The 24,499-nt window shown below is 33.9% G+C and overlaps 4 protein-coding genes across 5 annotated transcripts; 2 read left to right on the forward strand and 2 right to left on the reverse strand.

The window, feature by feature from the left end:
* Positions 1 to 2,990: 2,990 nt before the first annotated feature.
* Positions 2,991 to 9,356, reverse strand: LOC140056878 (palmitoyltransferase ZDHHC3-like). Of its 2 annotated transcripts, none has more exons than XM_072102392.1 (8): positions 9,289 to 9,356; positions 8,537 to 8,720; positions 7,400 to 7,585; positions 6,884 to 7,029; positions 6,180 to 6,255; positions 5,615 to 5,696; positions 5,110 to 5,246; positions 2,991 to 4,342 (listed from the first exon to the last, which is right to left on the reverse strand). In XM_072102392.1, the coding sequence occupies exons 2-8, from the start codon at positions 8,702 to 8,704 to the stop codon at positions 4,178 to 4,180; spliced, it is 960 nt and encodes a 319-aa protein (XP_071958493.1). In that variant the 5' UTR covers positions 8,705 to 8,720; positions 9,289 to 9,356; the 3' UTR covers positions 2,991 to 4,177. The 2 variants fall into 2 exon arrangements, with proteins under 2 accessions (XP_071958493.1, XP_071958494.1); XM_072102393.1 differs by having other exon boundaries at positions 8,537 to 8,711; positions 9,289 to 9,355.
* A 109-nt stretch (positions 9,357 to 9,465) lies between these two features.
* LOC140056882 (exosome complex component RRP42-like) lies at positions 9,466 to 14,012 on the forward strand. The gene is made up of 5 exons (XM_072102397.1): positions 9,466 to 9,623; positions 10,066 to 10,499; positions 11,373 to 11,496; positions 12,406 to 12,564; positions 12,719 to 14,012. The coding sequence occupies exons 1-5, from the start codon at positions 9,567 to 9,569 to the stop codon at positions 12,821 to 12,823; spliced, it is 879 nt and encodes a 292-aa protein (XP_071958498.1). The 5' UTR covers positions 9,466 to 9,566; the 3' UTR covers positions 12,824 to 14,012.
* Positions 13,384 to 19,798, reverse strand: LOC140056885 (uncharacterized). Its single transcript, XM_072102401.1, has 3 exons — positions 19,726 to 19,798; positions 14,760 to 15,155; positions 13,384 to 14,384 (listed from the first exon to the last, which is right to left on the reverse strand). Exons 1-3 carry the CDS (start codon positions 19,741 to 19,743, stop codon positions 14,250 to 14,252), a joined length of 549 nt encoding a protein of 182 aa, XP_071958502.1. The 5' UTR covers positions 19,744 to 19,798; the 3' UTR covers positions 13,384 to 14,249.
* Positions 19,799 to 19,878: 80 nt separating this feature from the next.
* Positions 19,879 to 24,251, forward strand: LOC140056873 (uncharacterized). The gene is made up of 2 exons (XM_072102384.1): positions 19,879 to 20,009; positions 20,407 to 24,251. Exon 2 carries the CDS (start codon positions 20,465 to 20,467, stop codon positions 22,028 to 22,030), a length of 1,566 nt encoding a protein of 521 aa, XP_071958485.1. The 5' UTR covers positions 19,879 to 20,009; positions 20,407 to 20,464; the 3' UTR covers positions 22,031 to 24,251.
* Positions 24,252 to 24,499: the final 248 nt, after the last annotated feature.

Below are 24,499 nucleotides of genomic sequence, written 5' to 3' on the forward strand. Positions count from 1 at the left end.
GACAATACAACAATATATACATAATCTATTTTATAAATTTTAATCAGAATTAATTAATTTTTAATATCAAAACACTATAACCTTCTGCTTTAATACAGTCTCAAAATATTCATTTCTAAATAATAATTTGTTCAATATTGTGATGCAAGAAATTAATTTTTAAATTAATTAAACCATGGAGGAAAAAATATTTATTTTGTTCAAACTATATGAGCATCTAATATTCTATAATAACGTAAACTATTGAAAAAATAACCTTAATTTTTTTTCAGTTGAAAGTGAAGCCTATCACGAATATAAACAGCAAAATGTAAAAGTTATGTATATTTTTTGGCAGTTCCATTGCAGATCTGTATGGATGTATGATACATATTTTGGCAAGCAACAAAAATGTTTATTGAATATTATCTAACATTAGGAGAAAATAATGTACATACAAATACAGGTCTCTCTCTAATTAAAGACCCTCCAATCAGCTACCAAAGTTACTAAAGACCACTAAAACCAGGGTGCCAAAAGTGGTCTTTAATTGGAGGGAAACATGTAATATGAAGAGACATTTAAGTTTTACATAAATACTATTAATGCATCATTGTAGGAGATAAAAGATTTGTGCTGTAAAAAGTCTATGTAAACTATACTGTGCCAACTATTCACCTTTATAACAACATGGCTGTGTGACAGATTCTTTAAATTGTCCTATCACATCTACTGCACCATTAATTTACATAACAAACATTCAATATATGATTACGGAAAACTATAATACATTGAATAAAACTATCATTAGTTGGAAACAATATGAATACACTGTACAACACACCACTGTTGTTTCCAAACAATGGATGTACACAGCACAAGATACAAATAAAGGTCACATTAATAACAAGGTGGGAGACTAGCCCATTCTCGGTGTACATTATGTATTGTCCAATGTCCAGTATCATAGGCAAATTCTGTAATATCTGTCACATGTGACACCTATGACATAAGCCATTGAACTTAATACATAATACAGGCACCACATGTGATACATATGTGACACTGTATTTACTGTGTGGAGATACAGTACAGAGAATTGAGAAATGGGAAACAACAAAATATTGACAGTACAGTATAAAATATACACATCTTTGTCCAGAGTAATAAAAGGGTACATACTGTACTGTAATAATAATAATAATAAATAACATTTATAAAGCGCAAGAGACAAAGGTTTCAAAGCGCTGTGTTTTCCAAGATCAGTGCAAGTAGTAGCGTGCGATTATGCTTCTCTGAAGAGATGAGTTTTGAGTTTAGTTTTAAATGTGATAACAGATTTTGATGAGCGTATTTCGAGTGGTAGAGTGTTCCAGAGTTTTGGGGCTGCGACAGCGAAAGCACGATCACCGTAAAACCGAGTTCTGGAACGGGGTCCAGGTTTTAGAAGAAGTCTGCTGGATGAACGAAGCGAAGAGTTGGTTGACGGAGTAATGATGTCACATATGTAGGCTGGAGCACATCCGTTGATGGCCTTATATGTCAGCAACAGGATTTTAAAACGAATGCGCTGATCAACAGGCAACCAGTGTAAGTCACGTAAAACGGGAGAAATATGTTCATGTCGTTTAGTGCCAGTGATAAGTCTTGCGGCGGAATTTTGGATTCGTTGAAGAGGAGACAGATAAGAAGTTGGTAGGCCGTACAGAAGCGAGTTATTACAGTCCAGACGAGATGAAACAAAAGCATGAACAAGACGTTCAGTTGATGTTTTGTCAAGGTACTTACGAATCTGGCCGATCTGGTAAATTCCAAAGGAAGCACCACGGCAAACATAACGAATGTGTTCTTTTAAACCGAGGCTGTTGTCTAGTTGGACGCCTAGATTTCTGGCTGAGCTGGAGGTAGAGACACTAGTATCTCCGATATGGACCAAAGGAAATGATGATGCCTCACGGAACTTTGAATGAAAATGGATCATTTCAGTCTTGGAGTCGTTGAGCATGAGTTTATTTTGAATGGCCCATGAGCGAACATCTGCAATGCATGATTCAAGGCTGTTAACAGATTCAGAGTGATGTGTAGGTTTCATGATTAAATATAGTTGAGTGTCATCTGCATAGATCATATGACGAACTTCCGGGTGGGAATCAATGATGTTGCTGAGTGGTCCAGTGTATAAGATGAAATCGAGTGGACCTTTTACGGATCCCTGTGGTACACCCCAGGGTAGAGCGAACTCATCAGACATCGAATCACCCACAATGATTGCTTGTCTACGATTCTCAAAATATGAAATAAACCATTTCAATGCGGTTCCGCTTATGCCGTATCTTTTATGAAGACGTTGAAATAATAAATCATGATTGATAGTGTCAAATGCTGCGGAGTAGTCGAGTAGAATAAGTACCGCTTCATTACCTTTGTCTAAAGCAAGTAGTAGATCGTTTGTAACACGTAATAAAGCGGTTTCAGTTGAGTGGAAGCGGCGGTAGGCTGATTGGACTTTTGAAAACAGGAAATGTTCATCCATATATGCTTTTATCTGAGCAGTTGCAATTCTTTCCAAGACTTTGAAAAGGAAGGGAAGATTTGCTATTGGTCTATAATTTTGTAGGACGTTGGAGTCGAGATTTTGCTTTTTCAACAGTGGCATAACGAGGGACAATTTAAATGCAGATGGTACAGTACCTGATGACAGTCCTACACCCCTATTTAATATTTTGTATGTATAATTGATAAACTTTGAAATTCAGAGCCGGATACAGTACCATAATGATGTGGTAAAATACAGACTTCCTATAGAAAAGATTGTACCGTATATGACCTAGAAAATCCCATGTGATCGAGTAAAAATCCCACCACTAATTTAGGTATTATCCCACCCTTAATTTAAGTCAACTTCACCATTAAAGGGAAATCCAAATGTAACCCCATCATTAATGTTTGCCAAATTCTTTGTTCTATAGACTACAATATTATGAAATACATACAGTACCTACATTAGTTACACAATTATATTTAATTTGATACGAGATATAATATATTTGTGATTTTGTATTGATACAAGTATATCAAGATGCTCACAGTATTATACTTTACTTTAAAAAATAAGCACCACTACTAAAGTGCACTAAAACATATAAAAACAACTTGTTTTCGATCAAGGTTTAAAAGACTATAAAACTATTTGCCAATACTGCTATAACTACTGTACTACTGTTTGTATAAAAGTTGTCTGGAGTCACTAACCTTTGACCTTAGAACGTATTAAAGTTGCTGTCGCTTTATTCTTCTCCCACTATGGACTATTCTTGATATATTTGACTAGCATTTTAGGAGCAAATATATTTGCCATGGTTATACACAGAAAGAGTGTTATTTATATAATTTAGGGTGCCTAAAAAATTGGCACCTTGTTTAAAAAAAAAACTATTTATATTATAAAATAAAGATTTATAGACACATTTTTAATTAAATTGTTTTTTAAATCACTGTAAAAAAGGCCTGTAATAAAAAGATCAGTAAAAATCAAATGTTTATAGAAATAAACGTTTAAATAACTAATTATTGTACAATGTTTATCAATAGTTTATCTATTTTTTAGCAATTTAAATTGGAAAAAATGTCCAGTAATGATATCAAAATGTTGTTGTTTCACGGTAAAATGCATGGCGGTATAAAATTGTTACTGTATATCTTCATGGTACATTACACTATTCTGACATGATATTCATAAAGTCATAAATTTTCTTTTTTTTGATCCATATAAATGGATTTGACTTCTAGTGCATACCTATTATACTAAACTGCATTTTCAGCAGCTGAAATATTTGACATTCTACAGTATACCACCTGGCAGCTGAACAGATCATACACAAATACAACCAGTTGCGAAGTCATGAATCCCAGAAAAAAAAGAGACATGAAACAGCAGTTACCAGAAGGTAGCAACTATACTCTCTACTATACTGTGGTTGAATAAAAGTATTTTATACCTCAATGGTCTGTTGATGATATGCTACATTAAATTACTGTAAGGCTCTGTCTACACTATCAAACTTTATGTGACAAAAAAATGTGATGTCATATCACTACCATATTTAAGCATATCACTACCTTATTTGGGGACATCAAACTAGTTTTATAGTGTAGACAGAGCTCAAAGATATAAACATATTAGAACTCCTTAATTAATCTATACATTGTACATGTATATCTCTTCTTTACCAATATGATTTCTAGGCGTGGCAAGAGGGTTAAACCAGTGTATTGACATTGGGCTTCCAAATACGGCCTTCATTCCCAAACAACGAGTTTTCTTTTCCCATCTTGCCTTCTCTCTCTTCAGCTGCTCAATACCCTGCAATACAAGAGTAGTACAGTGTTTATATTCAGCGTCACAGTCTCACCATCCTCTTCCCTCTTTGGTGGTGGTCAAATGTAGTTCAAAACCATCCCAGTATAATTTCCATACTCCGTTACGCACCCCAAACCCCAAAATAACCCTCAACCCATCCCTAGTGTGGGATCAGTTAGTGTAAATACTTCCCAGTACAATTCTCATTATTTTTATTTTGATACTCCATTACTCACCCCCCCCCCCCCTAACAAAAACAAGCACGAATTTGCGATAGTCGGGGTACCGCAAAAAAAAGCTATAATGACGTCATAAGACCGGATGTAACGTCACATATACATTAATAACCTCGCTACTAAATACGGCTATACAGTACCATTTTCGAGACGTGATATGGCTGCATCCGGTTTGAAATTTAAAAATCCGGCTCTATAGCTTTGAGGACATGTCCCTGTAGTATATTCATGCCAAATCCCAACTCAATACTACAACGAATAAGGGAGGAGTAGTACAAATCTTTAAAAAAGATGAGTACTAGACTTGGGTACCCCAAATAAAAACCCCTCAAGCCATCGCCGGTGTCGATTCTCATGTAGTTTAAAACCTTCCCAGTACAATTCCGGTCATGTTGATACTCCTAATCTAAAACAGACATTTTAACTCTAAGCGGGTTAATTTTTTCCTTAACATCTTAATTTATAATTTAATGAATACATAATAAGTAACAACAATGAAGAACTTAATAGATATAAAATATTAATGATTCTTACCGTTTCATCAGTGCAAATTGCATGAAGTTGAGTGCTAAACATTATAATTGTGAAAATGCCAAAGAGTAACGATTCAAATCCCAAAACGATAAGGAAGACAGTGGTAGATGCTGGAGAAATTGTAGAACAAGTGGGCACTATAAAAAAAAATAATTAAAATTCATAATCAATCATTTTTCTATTGCTCCATTGCAAAAATCTCCCACATTAAGTTTCTTTAAACACATTTAAAACACTCATTCTTGAAATTTATATCAATAGAAATAGTTTTAGATAAATATGTATTGTCTCCCAAAAACATGAAAAATGAAGCTGAATAAAATCAATCTTTGAAAGGCCATTTTGTAGTTCTGCAGTAAAAAATATGTTTTCACTTGACAAAATAAACGGTTAAATGCAACAAAAAACCATTGCCTCTGGAAGCCAATTTCACAATTGTTTGCTTTTCGATTCAGTGTTTGGTCAAACTGAATAACTATTATGTGACATTAAAATTGCATATTACCTGCCCAATTTGCTCTAACACAAAGAACAAAATGTGTAACTGCCAGAGATATTGCATGAAGTGACATCAGAGCTATATATAACTACAAGAAAACAGGAAAATATAGTGTAGCAAGAAAATAGGAAAATATAGTGTAGGTGTAAACTAATAAAGAAACTTTTGTCATTGTTAAATAAAAGTTGAGATACAGTATCACAAAAACACAGGCCTTTCAAGCCACAGCCAAGATTTTTACTGGGGTTCTTGTTTCCTTTAAAGGGGAAAGTGCAAGCGTAAGCAACTGAAAAATTTAATTTAGGCCTAGTCTAGTAGAAGTCTTCTGGCTAGGTATAAGATTGGACAATAAATTGTCAAGGGGTTCTTTCGAACGCTAAGAATCCCCCTGGCTATAGCCTTGCCTTTAAAAGCCTGACTGTTTTATTAAACCTGGCTTCACCTCAATATTCAATTTCAACTCGTCCATGAAAATATTCTGTGTTTAAAAAATTTACAAAACTACAGTATTTTAGAAGAGAAGACCACTTTTGAACCAGTTTTTTGTAGCTTAGTCCAGTGTTATACTTACTGTAAATAATGCAAAATATTTTTGATTGTTTTCTCCAACACAGTTGTTAACCCAAGGGCAGTGATGGTCCATTTTTCTGTAATGTTAAAACAATTCAATTTAAAAGCAAACACAAAATCATAATTTAGAAAGGTTTAGATACCTGTTGATAATTTACTACAATTAAAACTACAGATTAAAAAATTGCTTATGTATAATAAGTATAATAGTGTGTTGACAAGTGTGACATCATAATGAAAGCCTTAATTAGAGTAGAGAACGGGCATCAACAAAATCATGATTGGTTGGTTAATTTGACTGGCTTGGCATGGCATAGTGATGTGATTTAGGAAGCTGAGGGTTGAGTGTTTTTTTGAAAACATCATCTTCAGTACAAGGGTTAGGACACCTTTACTCAGCATTGTTTACAGGGATATTTTTAAGGAGGTAATCTAAGGTACAGTATCTTGCGATTTTAAGGTTGAGATGAGGATCCGTCACAGTGCGGTTGAAACATGTTATCTATCAGCAAACTCTTAGACTTGGATCCCACTAGAGACACAACACAAGGACGTAACGCAACATAAGGGAATTGACCAATCACAAGCGATACATTATTTGAACTGTCGCTTGTCATTGGTTAACACATTGGTTGCGTTTATGTCCTTGCATTATGTCTTAGTAGTGGAAACCAATCTTTAGGCCTGGTTGGCAATGGTACTTACCGTATACACCTTCTACAAATACTACAGTGGTGGGCTCTATCTGGCTTGATACAAATACATTTTGGACAGCGATACACAACTTGACCAATTTTTAAACCTAGATCATTTAACTTTTCTCTCGTGGCATTGCCTAGAGGTACAGCACCCTGAAAAAAATCAATAAAAGTGACTCCATTGATAAATCATTAGGATAATAATTAAAGGTATGTACATTTATGGTGTATCTAGGCAAATCATAATTTAAATACTATATACTGTACAGGGAAAATCTAGAGTATCTATGCAAATCATATAAGTAGTATATATAGGGAAATTCCTAAATACAGACTAGTATCACATGTAACATCGATTTTGACTTTATTATTAAAATAAAGTAAAAATAAAAATGATACAGTATGTGACAAACATGTCAGACTTTAAAAACAATATTACTAAGATACAGAACAAATATTAATATATTTTACAGTATGGAAAATTGTGTGTGTTCGATTGTATTTGTTTCAAATTTGGACTTACCGGGTCTGTCATCATAGCTTTAAGATGTGATAAGAAAGCCATGATGGTGAAGAAGTTAAATATAATCATTTGCGATATACTATAAATATTGAATCCAATTGGTAATAGAATGACATGCATCACAGCAAACTCTCCATAGAACATCAGCAGGTATGTAATCACTACACATACAATTCCACATGGATCCTGTAAAAAGCAATTTGTCTCTTCAGCATTGTCCGTCATATCATATATTAAAATCACAGTACATGGTAAAATAATTGATTTTGGAAATTTCATTTTTAACAAACCACTTGAAACAAAAACATATGGTAACAGTTTTATAGTTTATTAATTATATTAATTATACAATTTTATTTTATAAGTATTATTTTTCCTTATTAATTCTCTTTACTTGCTTGATACTTGCTTGTTATGCACTTGTCAATTGCATGACCCACTATACGACCCCCGGGAGAGGTGCGTCATTTGTCCGATGTGCCATGCGTCATACCTTATGAATACCATGTGACCTACCTTTAGGTGACCATGACGCACCCATTTTGGCACACTGTGACCATGTTTTTTATGACATTTTTAGTGGTAAAGTGACGAACATTGACACACCATCGTTCATTGATGTGACGTACCTTCTAAGTTTTTTGACGCACCCCTGCGTCAGTAATTATTTGTAAATAACACACCCATGACGCACCTCTCCCGGGGGTGGTATAGTGGGTCCTACAATTGACAAGTGCATTAATGGGTTGAAAACAAATTAAATACATTATATGACACTTTTTTTATAATATTATTATAATGATAGGTCTACTAAAAGTAGAACAGATGTTACAGTATGTATGTAGGACTACAATTCTAAATACTGTAAGTGTATAGAAATAACAAAGTTTAACAGAATTTTATTAATTTTATATATTTAGTTTTTGAACTTTCGTAAAAATATAAAAGCGGAAAACTGCATAGCTTGTCCCACGTAGAATCTGTATCTACTATCCTGAGCGGGAACTGCCCGTCCACTCCGTGTTGTATGTAAATGGTCATAATGAATAACAAGATTCTATATTTACCGCTCGTCTGTGTAAATTGGCCTTTACTGTGTTATTTCATTAAGTATTGTTTATATATTTATATATTTACCTGTACAAACCAGTTATCTCGAATTCCCAATTTCTTTGTAACTCCACAGCAATTGCAGCACTGGTTAGTTCTTTTTTCGATCAACTTCTTGATAGTTGCACTTTCCACGTTTGCCAATTCATCCCTCTCTTCTGGATTTAGAGGTTGCAACCGAAGTGCTGTATTCATCTTTAACCTATTAGTACTAATTAGAAATTTACATAATTATTAATGCTTCAGTTAACATATATAGGCCTATACAATCCACAATTAGGCAGCGGATAGTAAACATAAAGGTACATGTTGCCACAAGACACAAAAGAGAAGGAAGGCAGAGTAGCACAATTTGAAATTGCGCAAATCATTCCAATCCCGCATATATAGGCCTAGGCCTACCCTATTTTAATTTTATCTGTAAAACACACAGTCGATTATTATGTCTAATATTTAGAAAACGTCGAATTAACCGGCTATTTTATACAGTATTATGTACAGCAGCATTGGAAATATATGTTCCATTCTGTTTTTTAAAAATGTAATGGTACGAAACGACTTGGAAAATAGCACTGGGGTGGAAAAATAAAGTTTAGGTACCTGATCACTGGTGAATGATGAGGCCTGTGTCTGTGTTGTGAGAAGTGGGATGGGCAAAAGAAATTAGTGTTTGCTTTATCATTACCCTTTTATTATAACCTAAAATGAATTTATCTTTTTTATCAGGAATTGTATATAGGACAAATAAACTTAATATTATATTCAACAACATTACTTACCGTGAAACAAGTAAAAACTATCTGTTTAAGTCCTACAAAACATCGGATTATGATTTTTCAATGATCTCACTCCCGGATAATTGCTACCACCCAAGAGTAGAAATTTGCAGTCCGCAACGATCAACAATATAATATTCTCCTATCGTCTCACGTTTTCTCATCGGTCTCAAACGTTGTTTACACATGGTTTGTGTTTAGAGATCATTCTTCAATTTATATTGCTGATTTATTTGTGTAAAATGTCAAATTTAAATTAGTTGTAATATATTTAATATAAAATGGCATCCATATCGTTAAGTGAAGCTGAAAAGACATTTATAATCCATGGTATACAGGTATGCCACAACATTTATGCTAGGCTATCTGCTCCGCAATTTCATTTGTTTCTCGCATCAGCAGATATACCGGGAGAAACGTCTGGTATGCGCTGCCTAATTGTTGATGGTGTAGGCCTAGCTATAATCAGTATTATTAAATGTAACAATGAATATATCTCTAGTCTAGGCCAAGTTCTAGTACTCCCCATTTGAATAAAATGATCTCCTAATTTATACCTTATTTATTATTAACCACCTCCCCCCCCCCCCCAACCCTTCTTAACAGTTGTGGGCGGGGGGGGGGGGGGGAGGTTTTTTAGTATTGACTATTAAAATATTATTGCGGCAAAAACTCAGATGTGATTCTCACAATTAAAAAGGTTGTAAAACAGGAACCTATATAAACAGCAATTAAATCCTTATCTTTTTTTTTTCTTTTAAATTTCTATTTAAAATGTAGGATGATTTACGTTCTGATGGCCGAGAATGCGAAACCTACAGATTAATAGAGGTCGAATGTGGTCTTGTATCCAACTGCAGTGGGTCTGCTAGACTCAAGCTTTCAAACACTGACATTCTTGTAGGAATTAAAGCTGAGATGGGAACTCCTAAAACCAACCTACCTGATGAGGGTTATTTAGAGTTTTTCGTTGACTGTTCTGCAACAGCTTCTCCAAAATTTGATGGAAGAGGAGGAGAGGACCTGGCTTCAGAGATTGCTACTACCATGGCAAGGATGTATGGTAGTACTAAGACTTTGAACCTTAAGGACTTGTGTATTTTGTCTGGAGAATGCTGCTGGGTCTTGTACATTGATGTAGTGGTACTAGAATGTGGGGGTAACTTATTTGATGCGGTTTCACTGGGAATTAAAGCAGCCCTAGCTGATGCAAGGTGGGACTGTCATTAACTTGATAAAACTTTGAATTACTAAATTCTCAATTAACATTTCTTAATTAACATTTCTTTTTATAATGTAAATGAAAATGTATGAAAAAATAACCTGTTTAGCAGAATCACTGCGTTGATACAGCTTTCATCTCCCCTAGGGGGCCCCTCTGTGTCGAACAGCCATCAAACAGCGCTAATTTGTCTGTCCACAATGAACTATGGTCGAGAACAACCTCGAACCTTTGTCAATTTTATCATGGTATGCTGTAATTTGTTTAATACTAAATCAATCAAACCTTTACATTACCCATGTATGTTGTGTACAACAATTTGGAATTTTTGTTTACCATATTTAATGAGGGTGATCCATCCAGCAATTGCTGATTATTAGGGAGGACCCTCAGAAATTTACAAGACAAACATATACACAAGATGCTCTACATAAACAAAGTCTTAGTCTTTGGGAGTGGAGTTGTAATTTTGTCCCTAGAAAAAATCCTGACAATTGATGGGGGACCCTTGGAGTAGTAGCCAAGCATCATAACCACAAAGCCACAACTCCACTCTGTGCAGAAAAAAATCAAAGCATTTATTACACACCACCAGTGGCATAATTGCTATGAATGCTCACTGACTAAATTCAGAGATTAAAGGGCATGAGCAACCACAATGCAACTACTCAGCATTGGATAGTGGCCCCTTAGAATTTCCCTTGACCCCTACAGTACATTCTGCCACTGCACACCACCCGACCAATAGTTGTGAAATCTAGGTTAATTTCTTCAAATAAATTGTTCAGAGTGACAAGTTATCTTCCATGTATAATTTGTTCTAAATATTAATTACTTAATATTATAAAACGGCCCTTTTGGTTAGAATTCCCAAGGTGACTGTGCAGATGGACGATGAAGGAAACCAGGAGATGGATGTATCTGAAGATCCAGATGACTGCTACAGATTTCAAACAGATATGGTGCCACTACTGGTGACAATAAACAAGGTACAGTATCATAAGTTCACAAAGAAACAAAAAATCATCATATGCTTGATTGAATTGAAATATATATATTTATACTGGGTAACCTCTTCAGTCAAAGACTGCTCTCCCAGAGGGCCCAGTTGGTGATCAGTGGCTGTGTAGTACTAATACACCGGGGTAACCCCCTACTCGTCTCGAAAGATGTACTAGGTTCTTTAAAGTGCACACGAGCTAGATGTGTACACTGGACCTACGGTTTATAGTCCATATCCGAGAAGACTCGTTCTACCACCAGAACCATGGAGTGAGTGAGCCTCGAACCCCTGCTGATGTTATGGCTACGTAATTACGGTTCCACTGTTTCAACCGCTCGGCCACTCACTCACTCATATGCATATGCTTTTGTCTAGTGATTCTTCATGTCTACAGTGTGATATTTTTTTTCAACTCAACTTCTAAATACTTTTTACTATGGATTGATGACTATTAATGTAGGACAACGATAAAAGGTGCTATTAGAAAGAAGTCAATCCTATCTTCAGAAAAAGGTTGATGTTCTATTTCTACTCACCAGATGTTAAATCCATTAGTAATAGTTTGAAAAAGCAAATGTGACCGAGTGTGTGCAACTTTACAGTATGCTTACAGATACTGTACAAGAACAATTTAACAGTTCACAAGGGAACAGGCTTTGCCATTATCTGGAAGGAGGCAATGCGATGTAGTTTGTGTACATACCTTTTCCCATGTGACAAATAAGATCATGTTTCGTAAATCAAAACAGCTTATAATTTGGGACGAGGAAGGCATCCCAGGAGCAGTATTTCACTTCTCCGTGTAGGCACTTGGACAAACTCCCTATTATCATTTTATCTGATCCGTTGAGGCTACACATAACATCTTATTTTATTCCATGCTTTTTATAATTAGGTAAATCAAAAACATATAATAGATGCAACAATAAAAGAGGAGGCATGTAGTCTAGCCTGTGTAATAATGAGTGTGATGCCGAAAACTGGTAAAATAACATCAATCGTTAAAAAGGGATCTGGAAGCCTAGATCCGGACAGCACAACAGATATGATACAGGTGGGTACTTGTTTTGGTCTTGCATTGGTCCAGTTGTGTAATGGTTACGAGTTAAATATTGCTTGGAAAAGTAAAGCAAATCAACACTGTTGATTCGCCTAGTGGAAAGATTTTAGAGAAACTGACTGAACTTTTATCGATTTTATTTTGTTAGTGTGGAAAACGTGTTGCAGACTTGCTGCATACAAAACTTAGAAATATCTTGTTGGAGATTGAAAAGTCTGGCGACAATGTAGAGAAGGTTGGTTTCTTAGCATAACAGATTGTTCGATTGCACCAAATTGTCTGTGAAGTTGTTTGCAATGAGGAATGGACTGTAGCAGATCAAGTGATGATAGGATATATTGCTGAGAAGAATTGATTTGATTGCAGGTCAAAATATGCATAATATCTCAAATCTTGCTTATGCAACAAACAAACAATGTCAGAGAACACTATGTATAAGTACAATAAAAACGTTTATTAATCAACAGTTGACTGTACATTAAAGCCAATACAGTTGGTTTAAATACTAATTGGAAGACAATATCACTACATTAAAATAAAACCTTATACAGTACAATTCCTCATGATTATCTTGACATATATAACAGTATTAAAAAATGAAATCAAAATGCTTAATACAATTTTACCAAACATTAAATTACTAGGGTGGGTGTAAAAGCAGGGCATGCCAACTGATAAAAACCAGGTAATTGTACACCAACGAGGGTACTTTCACTTTAATTTAATCCATCATACACCCATCCATGAATCATAAGTGTCATGTAATTTATATAAATGATTAAACACTAACGTGAACAAGGTTAATATATGGCCTAACCACCCTAAACAAACAATCTTAAAAACCCTGGATGTTTTATTACGTCATATCTAGCCTAATGTCTGCATGAATGACATTAAACAAAAATTAAATTACTGTAAAAAGTAAAAAGACACACTGTAAATAATACATGCATGGGTAAAACTTAGCATTGGATAAAACATTATTTTTTAGCATTTCTTTTACTTACAAAATGGTAAAATACTTTTTTCTTAGGTCTTAAATGTTTGATTCAAAATTTAAAAAAATATACTGTATTAAGTGTTATTTTATGGCTTATTATTTTGTTATAATTTGGACCTAACATTTTGGATTTAGGAGATTGTTATCAATTAATTTTTATATATTTTCTTTCTTTTTAAAAAAATATTCAGCTTTGAAATAGTTCAGTCCACTTCACTTATTGTTTCCGATTGGTTTTATGCAAATTCAAAAAAGTTCAAAGATATTGAATATTTACATATTTTTCCAACTAGTTTAATAATTATATTAATACTGTTTAATGTTCCTGAGTCAAGTAGTTTAGTAGGCTGCCTACTTCAATCTAAGCACTATTACAATTTTTCATTTTTGTGGGCCTTTTTTTTTGGACCATGTTAAAGTTATTAGCAGTTATTAAAATAAATACTATATAATTGTGTTTACTCTTTCAAAAATGTTAGTTTACTGGAGTAACTGAAGTCAGAGTGATTTTGACATGATCTCTTAAGCTATGTATACACTATCAAACTAGTTTGACAAAAAGTGATGTGCCCAAATACGTTAGAGATATGACATCATCGTGTCCATATATGGGCACATCACTTTTTTTTTTACATACAGTTTGATAGTGTAGACAGAGCTTCACCCAACAATTATGTGTTCATTTCTGAAATGTTATTTGATGCTCATCACTAACCTTATATGGTAATGACAGAAAAACAATAACAAATATCATGATCAAGCAAAATACATAAAAGAAAGACTTCACAGGGCACGTCTTTGTATTCGAACATACCTGCAAAAAAAAGACAAACTCTATAACTAATTATGTACCATTAACTAAACTCCGGTTTTTCACGATCTCCAACGTGCCAATTTACTTTTACTTGAAATGCGTGTGGTGCATGTGAAAGACCTGTTTAATATGTTGCTATATTGTTAGTATTTTTATGACATTTTAGAACCACTGCAGTACTGCTTGATTAAATAACCAATACATAAACGAAAGTAAACACATTTTTATGTAAAATTGCAAAGAATGGCCAAAACGTAGATTTTTATTTGAAAAAACATCACCTGAATTCAAAATCATATTCCTCTTGTTCCTGGTATGTTTTAAAACAATTATTATTTGTTTACACTAAAATAAATATACAGTATAATACAGTACCTTTGATGTACCTCTGTGATACTTTGATGATGTCATTTGTGAAAGCTCTTCTGATTGTGGCATTGACGTCTGTACATTCTCACTCATCTTCCGCAACCTCACTGACCGTCTGGTTAACGGCGTGGGTCTTATTTCTGTTTCAGTGCTTTTTGCCGTTACTGCAGTTATTGTTTTTTCCTTTTTATTAAATGTCTTCTTATTGACTGTTTTCAATAGTTCTGTTTTCCCCTTTTTTTTTTTTTTTTCCCTTTTGGCATAAAATGTTTGAATGGCCTCCTGACAGTCTGTAAGATACTCCTCTGGTTCCCATGAGTCATTGCTGTGGTCATAGTTTTTCCATTGAATAAGGTATTTCTTTCCTTTTTTTGTAACCCTAACATCTAAAACTGAATCAACCTAATAAAAGAAAGAATTTTTTTTACAGTTAATTTTAGCCTATTCAGTACTGGGACAGATCCACATTTTGAGGAAGGGGTGTTCATGGGGGAATCCGGACCCTGAATATTATATAATAAGGCGCCCTTTTATTATTAATAATTAGGCCTTACTAGAGGTAGGCTAGGCCTGTATTTCTAGTATGGTTGGCCTAATATAAAAAAAATATAAGGCCTATACAGTAGTACTACTAGCCTAGGGCTAGTAGGGCTAGCAATCAGGTGCCGTTTTCGGGCCAGTTTAACCTGTATGGACTATACCATTATAAAAAAGATGAGAAAATAGGGGTGTCCCATTCATTGGTGTGCTAATTTGTTAAAATATGCTGCTTTTGTTCAAGCTTCTATCTTTTGTTTGTGTCCCAAACAAAGGTAAAACAACTGCGCCCTGCACTTTTAATTTATTGATTTATATACTGTATACAGAAAGTATATAAAGAAATTGATTTTTATCCCAGTTACAAATACAAAATATAATACCAGTATTTACTAGTCATAAAATAAGTGACACACTTAAAACCAAAAGAAATGAAACCCAGAATCATTATTAATTCACAATGCGTTGTGTACAAATTTCAATGTGGTTTACTATGTGATACAAAGTATGTCTGTTACACTTGCCGACACCTTTACAAACGCATTAATGAACATTATTTATTATTATTAAAAGTATTATAGGCGATCACCTAAAACAACATGGCATAACCATGGAGTTATAAAATTAGATTAATTTTATAATATATTTTACTAATACTAGATATCTCAGAATACTTTAAATGTAACAATAAGTTTGACAATTGCCTTATTAAGGAGATGCTGTGGATCAAAGAGTTAAAACCTACACTCAATAAACAATCGTATTCCATCTTGAAGCTAAATTGTTTATCTAACTCAGTAGGAGGAGCTAATTACTTTCATTAGCCCTCAGTAGCATTTCCTAGCACCAACTTTGGTGCTTAGTGCACATAATTAATAACATTTTGTATTTACTTGATCTTGAAAATGGTTCTATGATGGTACCGAAACGCCGATCTCTCTTTTTGTCAATAAATTTTATATTGAAACTAATCAATAACAATACAATACATTCACTAAAACAAATCATTTTCAATTTTTTAATAATACAGTGAGATAGCAATATTTGCTATTATGATAGACAATTTTAGATGTGTTTTACATATATTGAAATTGAAATGGTTTATGATTTTTAAAACTGTGAACAGCATTGTTTAAAAAAAATAAAATGTGTATGTACGGACTTGTCACGATAAATATGGTCCGGGGACAAAATCGGTCCGGCCGGACCAGTTTTGGCTCTAAAATTGTGGCCAAAAGCAGTCCGCCACTGCCAAAATCGGTCCGGGCTTTTCTTCTGTCGATTTTAATTGAATTACTAGGCCTATGATGCTGTTTTAAGTTGTTTATGGCTAGAAAAATATCCCATGATATTAGTAAGTTATCTTGTCGGATAAATACTATAAATAAATGTATTTTATCTAAAAACATGACTTAGGTGTTCACTCATATTTCGGCCTGCCACACACTCACACGAACGGGTATGAGACGCTGATATTGCCAGCTAGATTTTATTTATGATTGAGGCCTTTTTCCTTCCTCAGCCTAATCAATATTGGATAATTGTTTTATAATAATTGTATTGAATTGATATATTGATTGATTAACCATAAATAATTAATAAATTAAATTGTTTTTAACATCATGGGGAAACGAAGATGTTAAAAAAGAACAAAATGGATTAAAAACAGGCAGAGATACATATTGTATACAAAAAGACTAACAATTACAGTAGTACTAATTATTGATGAGTTACTACTAATAATGATAATAAAAAAAACAGGCTTAATTTATAATATTAAAATAACAAATAAAACCCCATAGTTTTCAATAAATGACTAATCATGGCCTTTTTTTAATGATATATACATTATGACTCATTTTGCACACCATATATTTGTTAGACCGGACCATATTTGGCGGCCAAAAACAGTCCTACTGCCCGGACCGATTTTATCCAGGCCGGACCAGTTTTGGCGGCCAAAATTGGTCCGGCCGGACAGGTTTTGGCAGCCATAAATGGTCCCCCGGACTGATTTTGGCAGCCAAAACTGGTCCGCCGGACCGATTTTGGCCCGGACTGATTTTGGTGTGACAGACTTATATCGTCGCCGTTTCGATATGTACAACTGGTTCTTTATAAAACCACTCTCTTATCTCTATAGTTAAAAGATAAAAACAGAAAATAAAACATACATTGATTTCTGGCAATTTTCTGATTCTAAAATGGCCCCAGTTTAATCAAAGTATTCATGAAAAAGGAGCTGTTTTGAAAGGCATTTTTATTGTGATAATATTAAAGATGTATTGTCCCTTTGACTAATTCAACAAATTTTTTTTTTATATTTCGAAAAAAAGTGGGTCATTTTGAATTGAAGTATCATAATAGTTATTAACTTTCACCAAAAATTAATTTAACCAAAATACAGACGTTTTTTTTAGAATTTAGAATATTTTTTTTTTCATTTGTTGTGTTGGCGCTACTGCAGTTTCGCACCACACTGTTATATCTTCGATTTCTTGCTTCATTTTTTTCTCGCACTCACATCATACAATTTTGGGCCATTATGTAACATGTTCCCATGATTTAGCCACCGTTATATTACCTTTATCACAATAAAAAATGCCTTTCAAAACAGCTCCTTTTTTCGCGAAAACTTCGATTGAACTGTGGCCATTTTAGATTCAGAAAATTGCCAGAAATCAATGTATGTTTTATTTTCTGTTTTTATTTTTAAACTGCAAAGAGTGGTTTTATAAAGAACCAGCTGTACATATCAAAACGGTGACGATATGAGTCCGTACATAAAACATTGATAGGAACCATTAATATAAATAATAATAGTAATAAGTAATAATTAAATATTAATTTAACCTTTATTTCGCCAGCTGAAAACATTTCTTGCTTTTCAAAACTAAATAGGGTAGGCCTATATGTGTAATCGGATTTTATAACACTGCCCTCTATAGTTTCTACAATTTTTGGGGTAAAATGAAGCATAAATTCTGGCAATTCAGTGATAAATATAAGATGGCGAACATTTCGCAGTGTGTTGACAGCGAGTTCAGTATTGTTTAAAATGTTTTGAAAAGTATTGTTATTTAAAAAAAATTACTTCGTAAGTGGTCGAATCGTATAAACATGTTACATAATACGCCGTACATAATATTATGTTGTGAGTGTAAAAAACGAAAGTTTAGGTGAGAAATCGAAGATATAACGGTGTGATGCGAAACTGCAGTAGCGCCGTTGTGTTTTAATAAGGGACAATACATCTTTAATAAAAGGTAATTTAACGGTGGCTAAATCATGTGAACAATACATGTTACATAATGGCCAAAACAAAATTGATTGATGTGGGTGTGAGAACAGATTTAGGCCTAGGCTAGTAGGTCCTACTAGGCTTTAGGTAGCTAGCCTAGCTAGCCTAGCCTACTACTAGCCTAGCTAGGCTAGCCTATAATAATAATGTTATGCGCGATTTGAACGATTTGCGCAATTTGAAATTGCGCAAAAAAATCCTTGCGCAATTTGAAATTGCGCAAAGAATTCTTGCGCAATTTAAAATTGCGCAAGGATTTTTTTGCGCAATTTCAAATTGCGCAATCAACTTGCGCAATTTCAAATTGCGCAAGAAAATCTTTGCGCAATTTTAAATTGCGCTGCACAATTTGTCAATTGCGCAAGATAGTTCTTGCGCAATATGACACCTTTGCGCAATTTGAAAACGAACTGTAAATTTTCCCATACATGGCTAGGCTAGGCCTAGGCAGAGGAGTTTAAAATTTAGTATTTTATTATATAAATAAGACCATTTCAATGAAGATAATGTTTAAAACTCACTTTTTAAGTTTTTAATATTAGTTTAAGCTAGGCCATGTAACCTAGTCAGTATCAGTAGTCCAGACCCTAGCTAGGCTAGAGTAGTATAGACGGCCGCCCGCGCCGCGCCCGCCTGGTGGAACACCACCGCTTCGTTTCCCTTCGTCGGTTCTTCGACGGTATGCTAACTTATAACAATATTTGCAGTACTAAAATAAGGAAATGCGATATTTATCTTTAAGTTTGAATCATTCTTAGAAATTACTATAAAAATATGGGTGTGCATGATTTCACAATCTGTCGAAAAACCTTGCGCAATTTGCAGATTACTTGCGCAATTTAATACGTTGCTTGCGCAATTTGAAACACATGTTTCAATTCAAATTGCGCAAGGATTTTTTTTGCGCAATTTCAAATTGCGCAAATCGTTCAAATCGCGCATAACAATAATACTTTAATATTAATATAGAGGGGGCCTAGAGAAGAGAGTCCGTGTTTGTTGGTTAGAGGCATACCTACATAATAGCATAGGCTTAGCCTACTGGCTAGTACAGTACTACATTATTATTATTTATCTAACAACCCCTAAATATGTCATATTTTACAAGCCTAGGCCTAACCGCTAATAATTTACCTCGTAAATGCCATCCATTTTTTCCAATTTCCCTCCTCTTCTTTTTCGTGTTTTTTTTTCGCGCGCATACACGACGTCGTCACACACCCGAGGGCTAGAGAGAGGGCGTATGATATTATAAGTGAAACGACTGGATAAAAGGCTAGTTGTTATTGATGATTGCCAAGTGATAAAGTTGTTTTTAGCTAAAATAACGCGAAAATGTTTTAAAACCATGTATTTTGGTTCCTAATATATTGATTATACATACTAAATAGACAACATGGGCTAGTAAAATACATAAGGTATGTATATATAAATTAACCTCTGTTATAAAAGAACATATTTTAGTGTGATTTGTAGACTAGACTCTCTACTACTACCTACTAAATAGGGCTCCCCTATAGGCTAGCTGGCTAGAGAGTAGGTAGGGCCTAGCTAGTAGCCTACCTAGATAGTATAGAGGAGGAGGCTAGACTCTAGATTAGGCCGGCCTACTTTCACCTAGAGGCCTACTAGCTTGACCTACTACTACTATTAGGCTACATCTGTCCTGTCTCTACTACACACCAGACAGGGCAATTTTTAGGCCTAACCTTATAGGCTATAGTAGTAATACAAAATATCTCTACTGCCAGATATTTATTTTACTCTCTACTACTAGCCAAATCAACTGTTTTTATTTTTTAAAATTTATTTTAGAAAATTGTCTGTGGAATGCCATCGGATCATTTTTGAATTTATAAACTTTAACAAATGGATGGGTTTGTCTGATAACAAAACAAATAAAAATATGTATAACAAAAAATGTAGCTTCAGTGCAACACCTTTACCATGGGAACAAGAAAATTGTCCGGAAGATGCTAGTGAAGAGCGCAGTGTTATCAATACGCTATTAAAATTTAGTGAAAATGAGGAGTACTTTCATCAGATTATCAATTGCCAAGAATGGGCAGAAGCAGTGAATGGATGGAAGGCAACTGTGCCTAATCCTAAGTATATAACTCTTTCTTCTACACCACAAGAAGAGAAATCAAACAAACGACAGGATAAAGAGAATAAAAAAGAAAGACAAAACCACAGAAAGGGTCTTAATCACGAATTATTATGGCGAAACAAGATTGAGCCTGGGACGTATCGGTATAATCCACGCTATAATCCAGATTATGCGTGGAAGTTTAAGGGACACAATACAACAAGAATGTATACCAACATCCAAAAACGAGCAACTGATCCGCAATTGGTAGAACATATCGAAAGAGTTCGCGAACATCTTGAAAAAACACTCATGAAGAAAGATTCCAGCCAAGTAACAAAAGATGTAAATAAAGGAGAAACACTGCAGTTTAATAAAACCAATATTCAAGATTTTATATCACAATTGTCGGAACACAACCAGAAGATTTCTGATCACATGCCTGTGCGAGTCTCACAAAGTCTAACAGATTTGAAGGGTTTAAATGATAAATCATTAGTTTTGCAACAGACAAAAATACAACCACTACAGGATGCCCAGCCTTGCCATTTGAACTCCGACAAAGTTGCAAAGGCAGGCGGCGATTTTAACTCAAAACTTGAAGAACCACAGTTACCGTTTGTCACAGTCATATCAAAGAAACAAATGGATATAAATCGTGACGGTGTGGGGGATAATAATAAAGTTGTATCTGTGAATCCTCTAACTTGCGACATTCAAGAAAAAAAGGACAATGTTGTTAAAAGAATAAAGAAAACTCCAGAGAGACATAGCGCTGATAACCTGCCTACAGCAAATCTAGCTTGTAGGAGTTTTGAAAAATTTCCAGCCTACACAATACCACAGCAAGATTTAAATCCATTGAAAAAACTCACTCCATCTATGAGAAGAGTTTCGGATAATAATGAAATTATTATGGTTCATTTAAACGGCAGCCGATTTGACTCTTCTCCGTCATCGGCGCCCCCAGCATTGTCAACTGCAGTTGAACGCACACCTGTTAGTAAAGAGTCTTCGCAGCAGTATTTCACTACAGTAGATGCTCCAAATAAAAATTTCATACACTCAGGAATAAGCGGTAAGTCTGTGTCGCCAGGAAATCTACGAAAATTGAAAGGTACATCTTCTAGGTTGGTTACAAAAGATACAAAGCCATCTAGAAAAACACCGACAACTCCTCACAGACTTGCTAGTCTTGGTAAGCCCAGCGACTATGCAGCAAATTCTCTTCATTCCCTGCACAGAGGTGCCTTTGAAAGAGACGCAGCGACTGCCATAGCATCCGAGATTCTTCCAGGAATAAGTGGTCGTAAGGTCGGTGTTCCCGTATTAAGCCATCGTGTTTTGTAAGTTGTATAAATAATGTCTTTGAGTTCTTTGAGAATTAATTCAATCAATGCTTCCTAAAAATTGCAAAAACAAAAAAGTTTACGTCTTGTTTGCAAACTTTATTAGATTTATTCAACCAAGAATTCATTGAAGTTATAAATACAGTTATTAATTATAAATGTTTTTACACAGTAAATGGTGGTTTTATATTGTGCAACATAATAGTTTATTTCAATGGCCATTCAATAAGTAATATTCCTTGCATATTTTACAGTATCTTTATCTACAATTATTTATTAAGATTTTAAAGTTTACTGTATTGATAGTATATACAATATATTTATGGTTTATTCTTATGTACTATTAACATTGCAGCACTATTTCTCCGTATCTTATAGATTACATGGCTTATATTGCACATCATGTGACCCACAATCGTCCAATCAAATGACAGGAATTTGATTAGATGTTATATAATATAATCTATTTAATAATATTATTTCTCCATGGTTTAGATACTACTAAGTGTACTGTATATTATACTTCACAGTGCATACAACAAATTACCACCCTCATCTACATGTTATATTGTATGATTGTAATAAATCTCTGTAGATCAATATTGATTGGTAATAAGAGACCACATGGGCAGTTTTTATGTAAACTCGGGTAGAACAGTATTTAACAATACTAATTACTGTACTGCTTAGTTATTTAGAGGCTGTGAAATAAAATATTTTATTCAATAAGTAGCTTCAAAATAACTGTACAGTTAAACTGTGTCATACCATTTGCATAGGTGGATTTATCATTTAGTTCCCAAGTTTGGGGGAGGGGGATAGGTATAAAAACCAATGTATTTTATTGTAACAAATAATATGATAGTATTAAGAACATCTAAAATTCAAAATTGAATTGTGTGTTGATCAAAGTATGATTGTATTATGGTATATAAACAAAACAAACATAAAGAGTATGTCAAAAACTAAACTATGATCCTTCAAATGCATGCAACATGTACCAAACTTCAATAAAATAACCATAGTACAGTATACAGTTTATATACAGTAAGATAGAATAAAATTATTTCCTGTCGAATGTGTGAATATAATCATAGATATACTTAAACAATTATTACATCTACACTATCTTATATAACTTTATGTGACAAAAAAATGTGGTGTGCTAATGATGGACATGATGATGTCATCACCACGCACCATATTTGGGTACATCGCACATCACACTTTTTTGTAGAACTATTTTCATAGTGTAGACAGAGCTTTATGATATAAAAATAGGTGTTTATAGGAATACTGTACTGTTTCCCTAACAACTACTACCACAAGGCACTATAAAACCTTGTATACACACGGTGTTCATTGTAGTCACGTGTACATTTTAACAATACACTCAGTAGGTAACTTCTTGTGAAATAAAGAATGTATTGTCTAGTATTACAGAGTAGTACTGTAATGTGCGAAATGTGATCTTAAATTAATGTTTTAAAAAATGCTTACACAAGGAAGTGAATATTATTTCATTTTACTGTAATACCACTTTTCAAATGTTGCAAGAAAGGGGTGGAAAATCATTATCAGTATTCTTTTTATCATAAAATTTTGAATTATTATTATAATAATTATTAATATTATTATTTATATTTTGTATGTTACATTCCAGTGAATCTATGGCTGCACCTTGTTAATGTTAGAAACAATTCTTAGTACACCAATTAAAAATAGTGATATGGAAAAGTAAAGACTGCATTAGCTTAAAAAATAAATAACATATTGTCATCAAGATGTAGGCCTACTTTGGTCTTTGGTCGAATCTGAAAGACCACGCGTTACCTAAGCACTGACCACCCGACCTGTTTATAGTTTTCTAAATTCCTGATGTATTGTTCAATAAATTATTCTTCCATGCCTGAACCGAGTGTGTGTATACGTAGGCCTACAGTAAAGCATAGAAAAATCGTATTAGTATTGTTATGTTTCATACTGTATATTTTTTAATTCGGTGTTCGATAACAAATTTAAACATTAATAGTTAACTATATCTATTGGGTATAAAAAAAACAGTGTATTTTCAGTCTAGGCCGATCCAGACAAAATTATCGTTAAGAGTTTAAGAGTTGATTATTGTTACAGATGGATGTATGAAGTTATTTTTATATTATATATTGCAAAATGAACTTTAAAACGTTGTAATTTTATTGAATTGATATTAAATATAATAATCAGTATACTATTTTCGACTTGAGTGTTGTTTACGATTGATGTGTGTTTTTCATTGGCATGGACACGGAAAGAAACTATTTGTATTGAATCGATAAAGGATAATATAATAATCTATACACATAACATAAAACGTTTTGATTGTGTTTAATCTTGGTTTATTATGTTATATCAAGACAAGGAGAAATACTACGTTTATGATGCAGTTCACTGCCATATAATTGGTTCGCTTGGCTAAAAGATGGAGGAA

The sequence above is a fragment of the Antedon mediterranea genome, chromosome 8, assembly GCF_964355755.1.
Source record: "Antedon mediterranea chromosome 8, ecAntMedi1.1, whole genome shotgun sequence".
Taxonomy (NCBI): Eukaryota; Metazoa; Echinodermata; class Crinoidea; order Comatulida; family Antedonidae; genus Antedon; species Antedon mediterranea.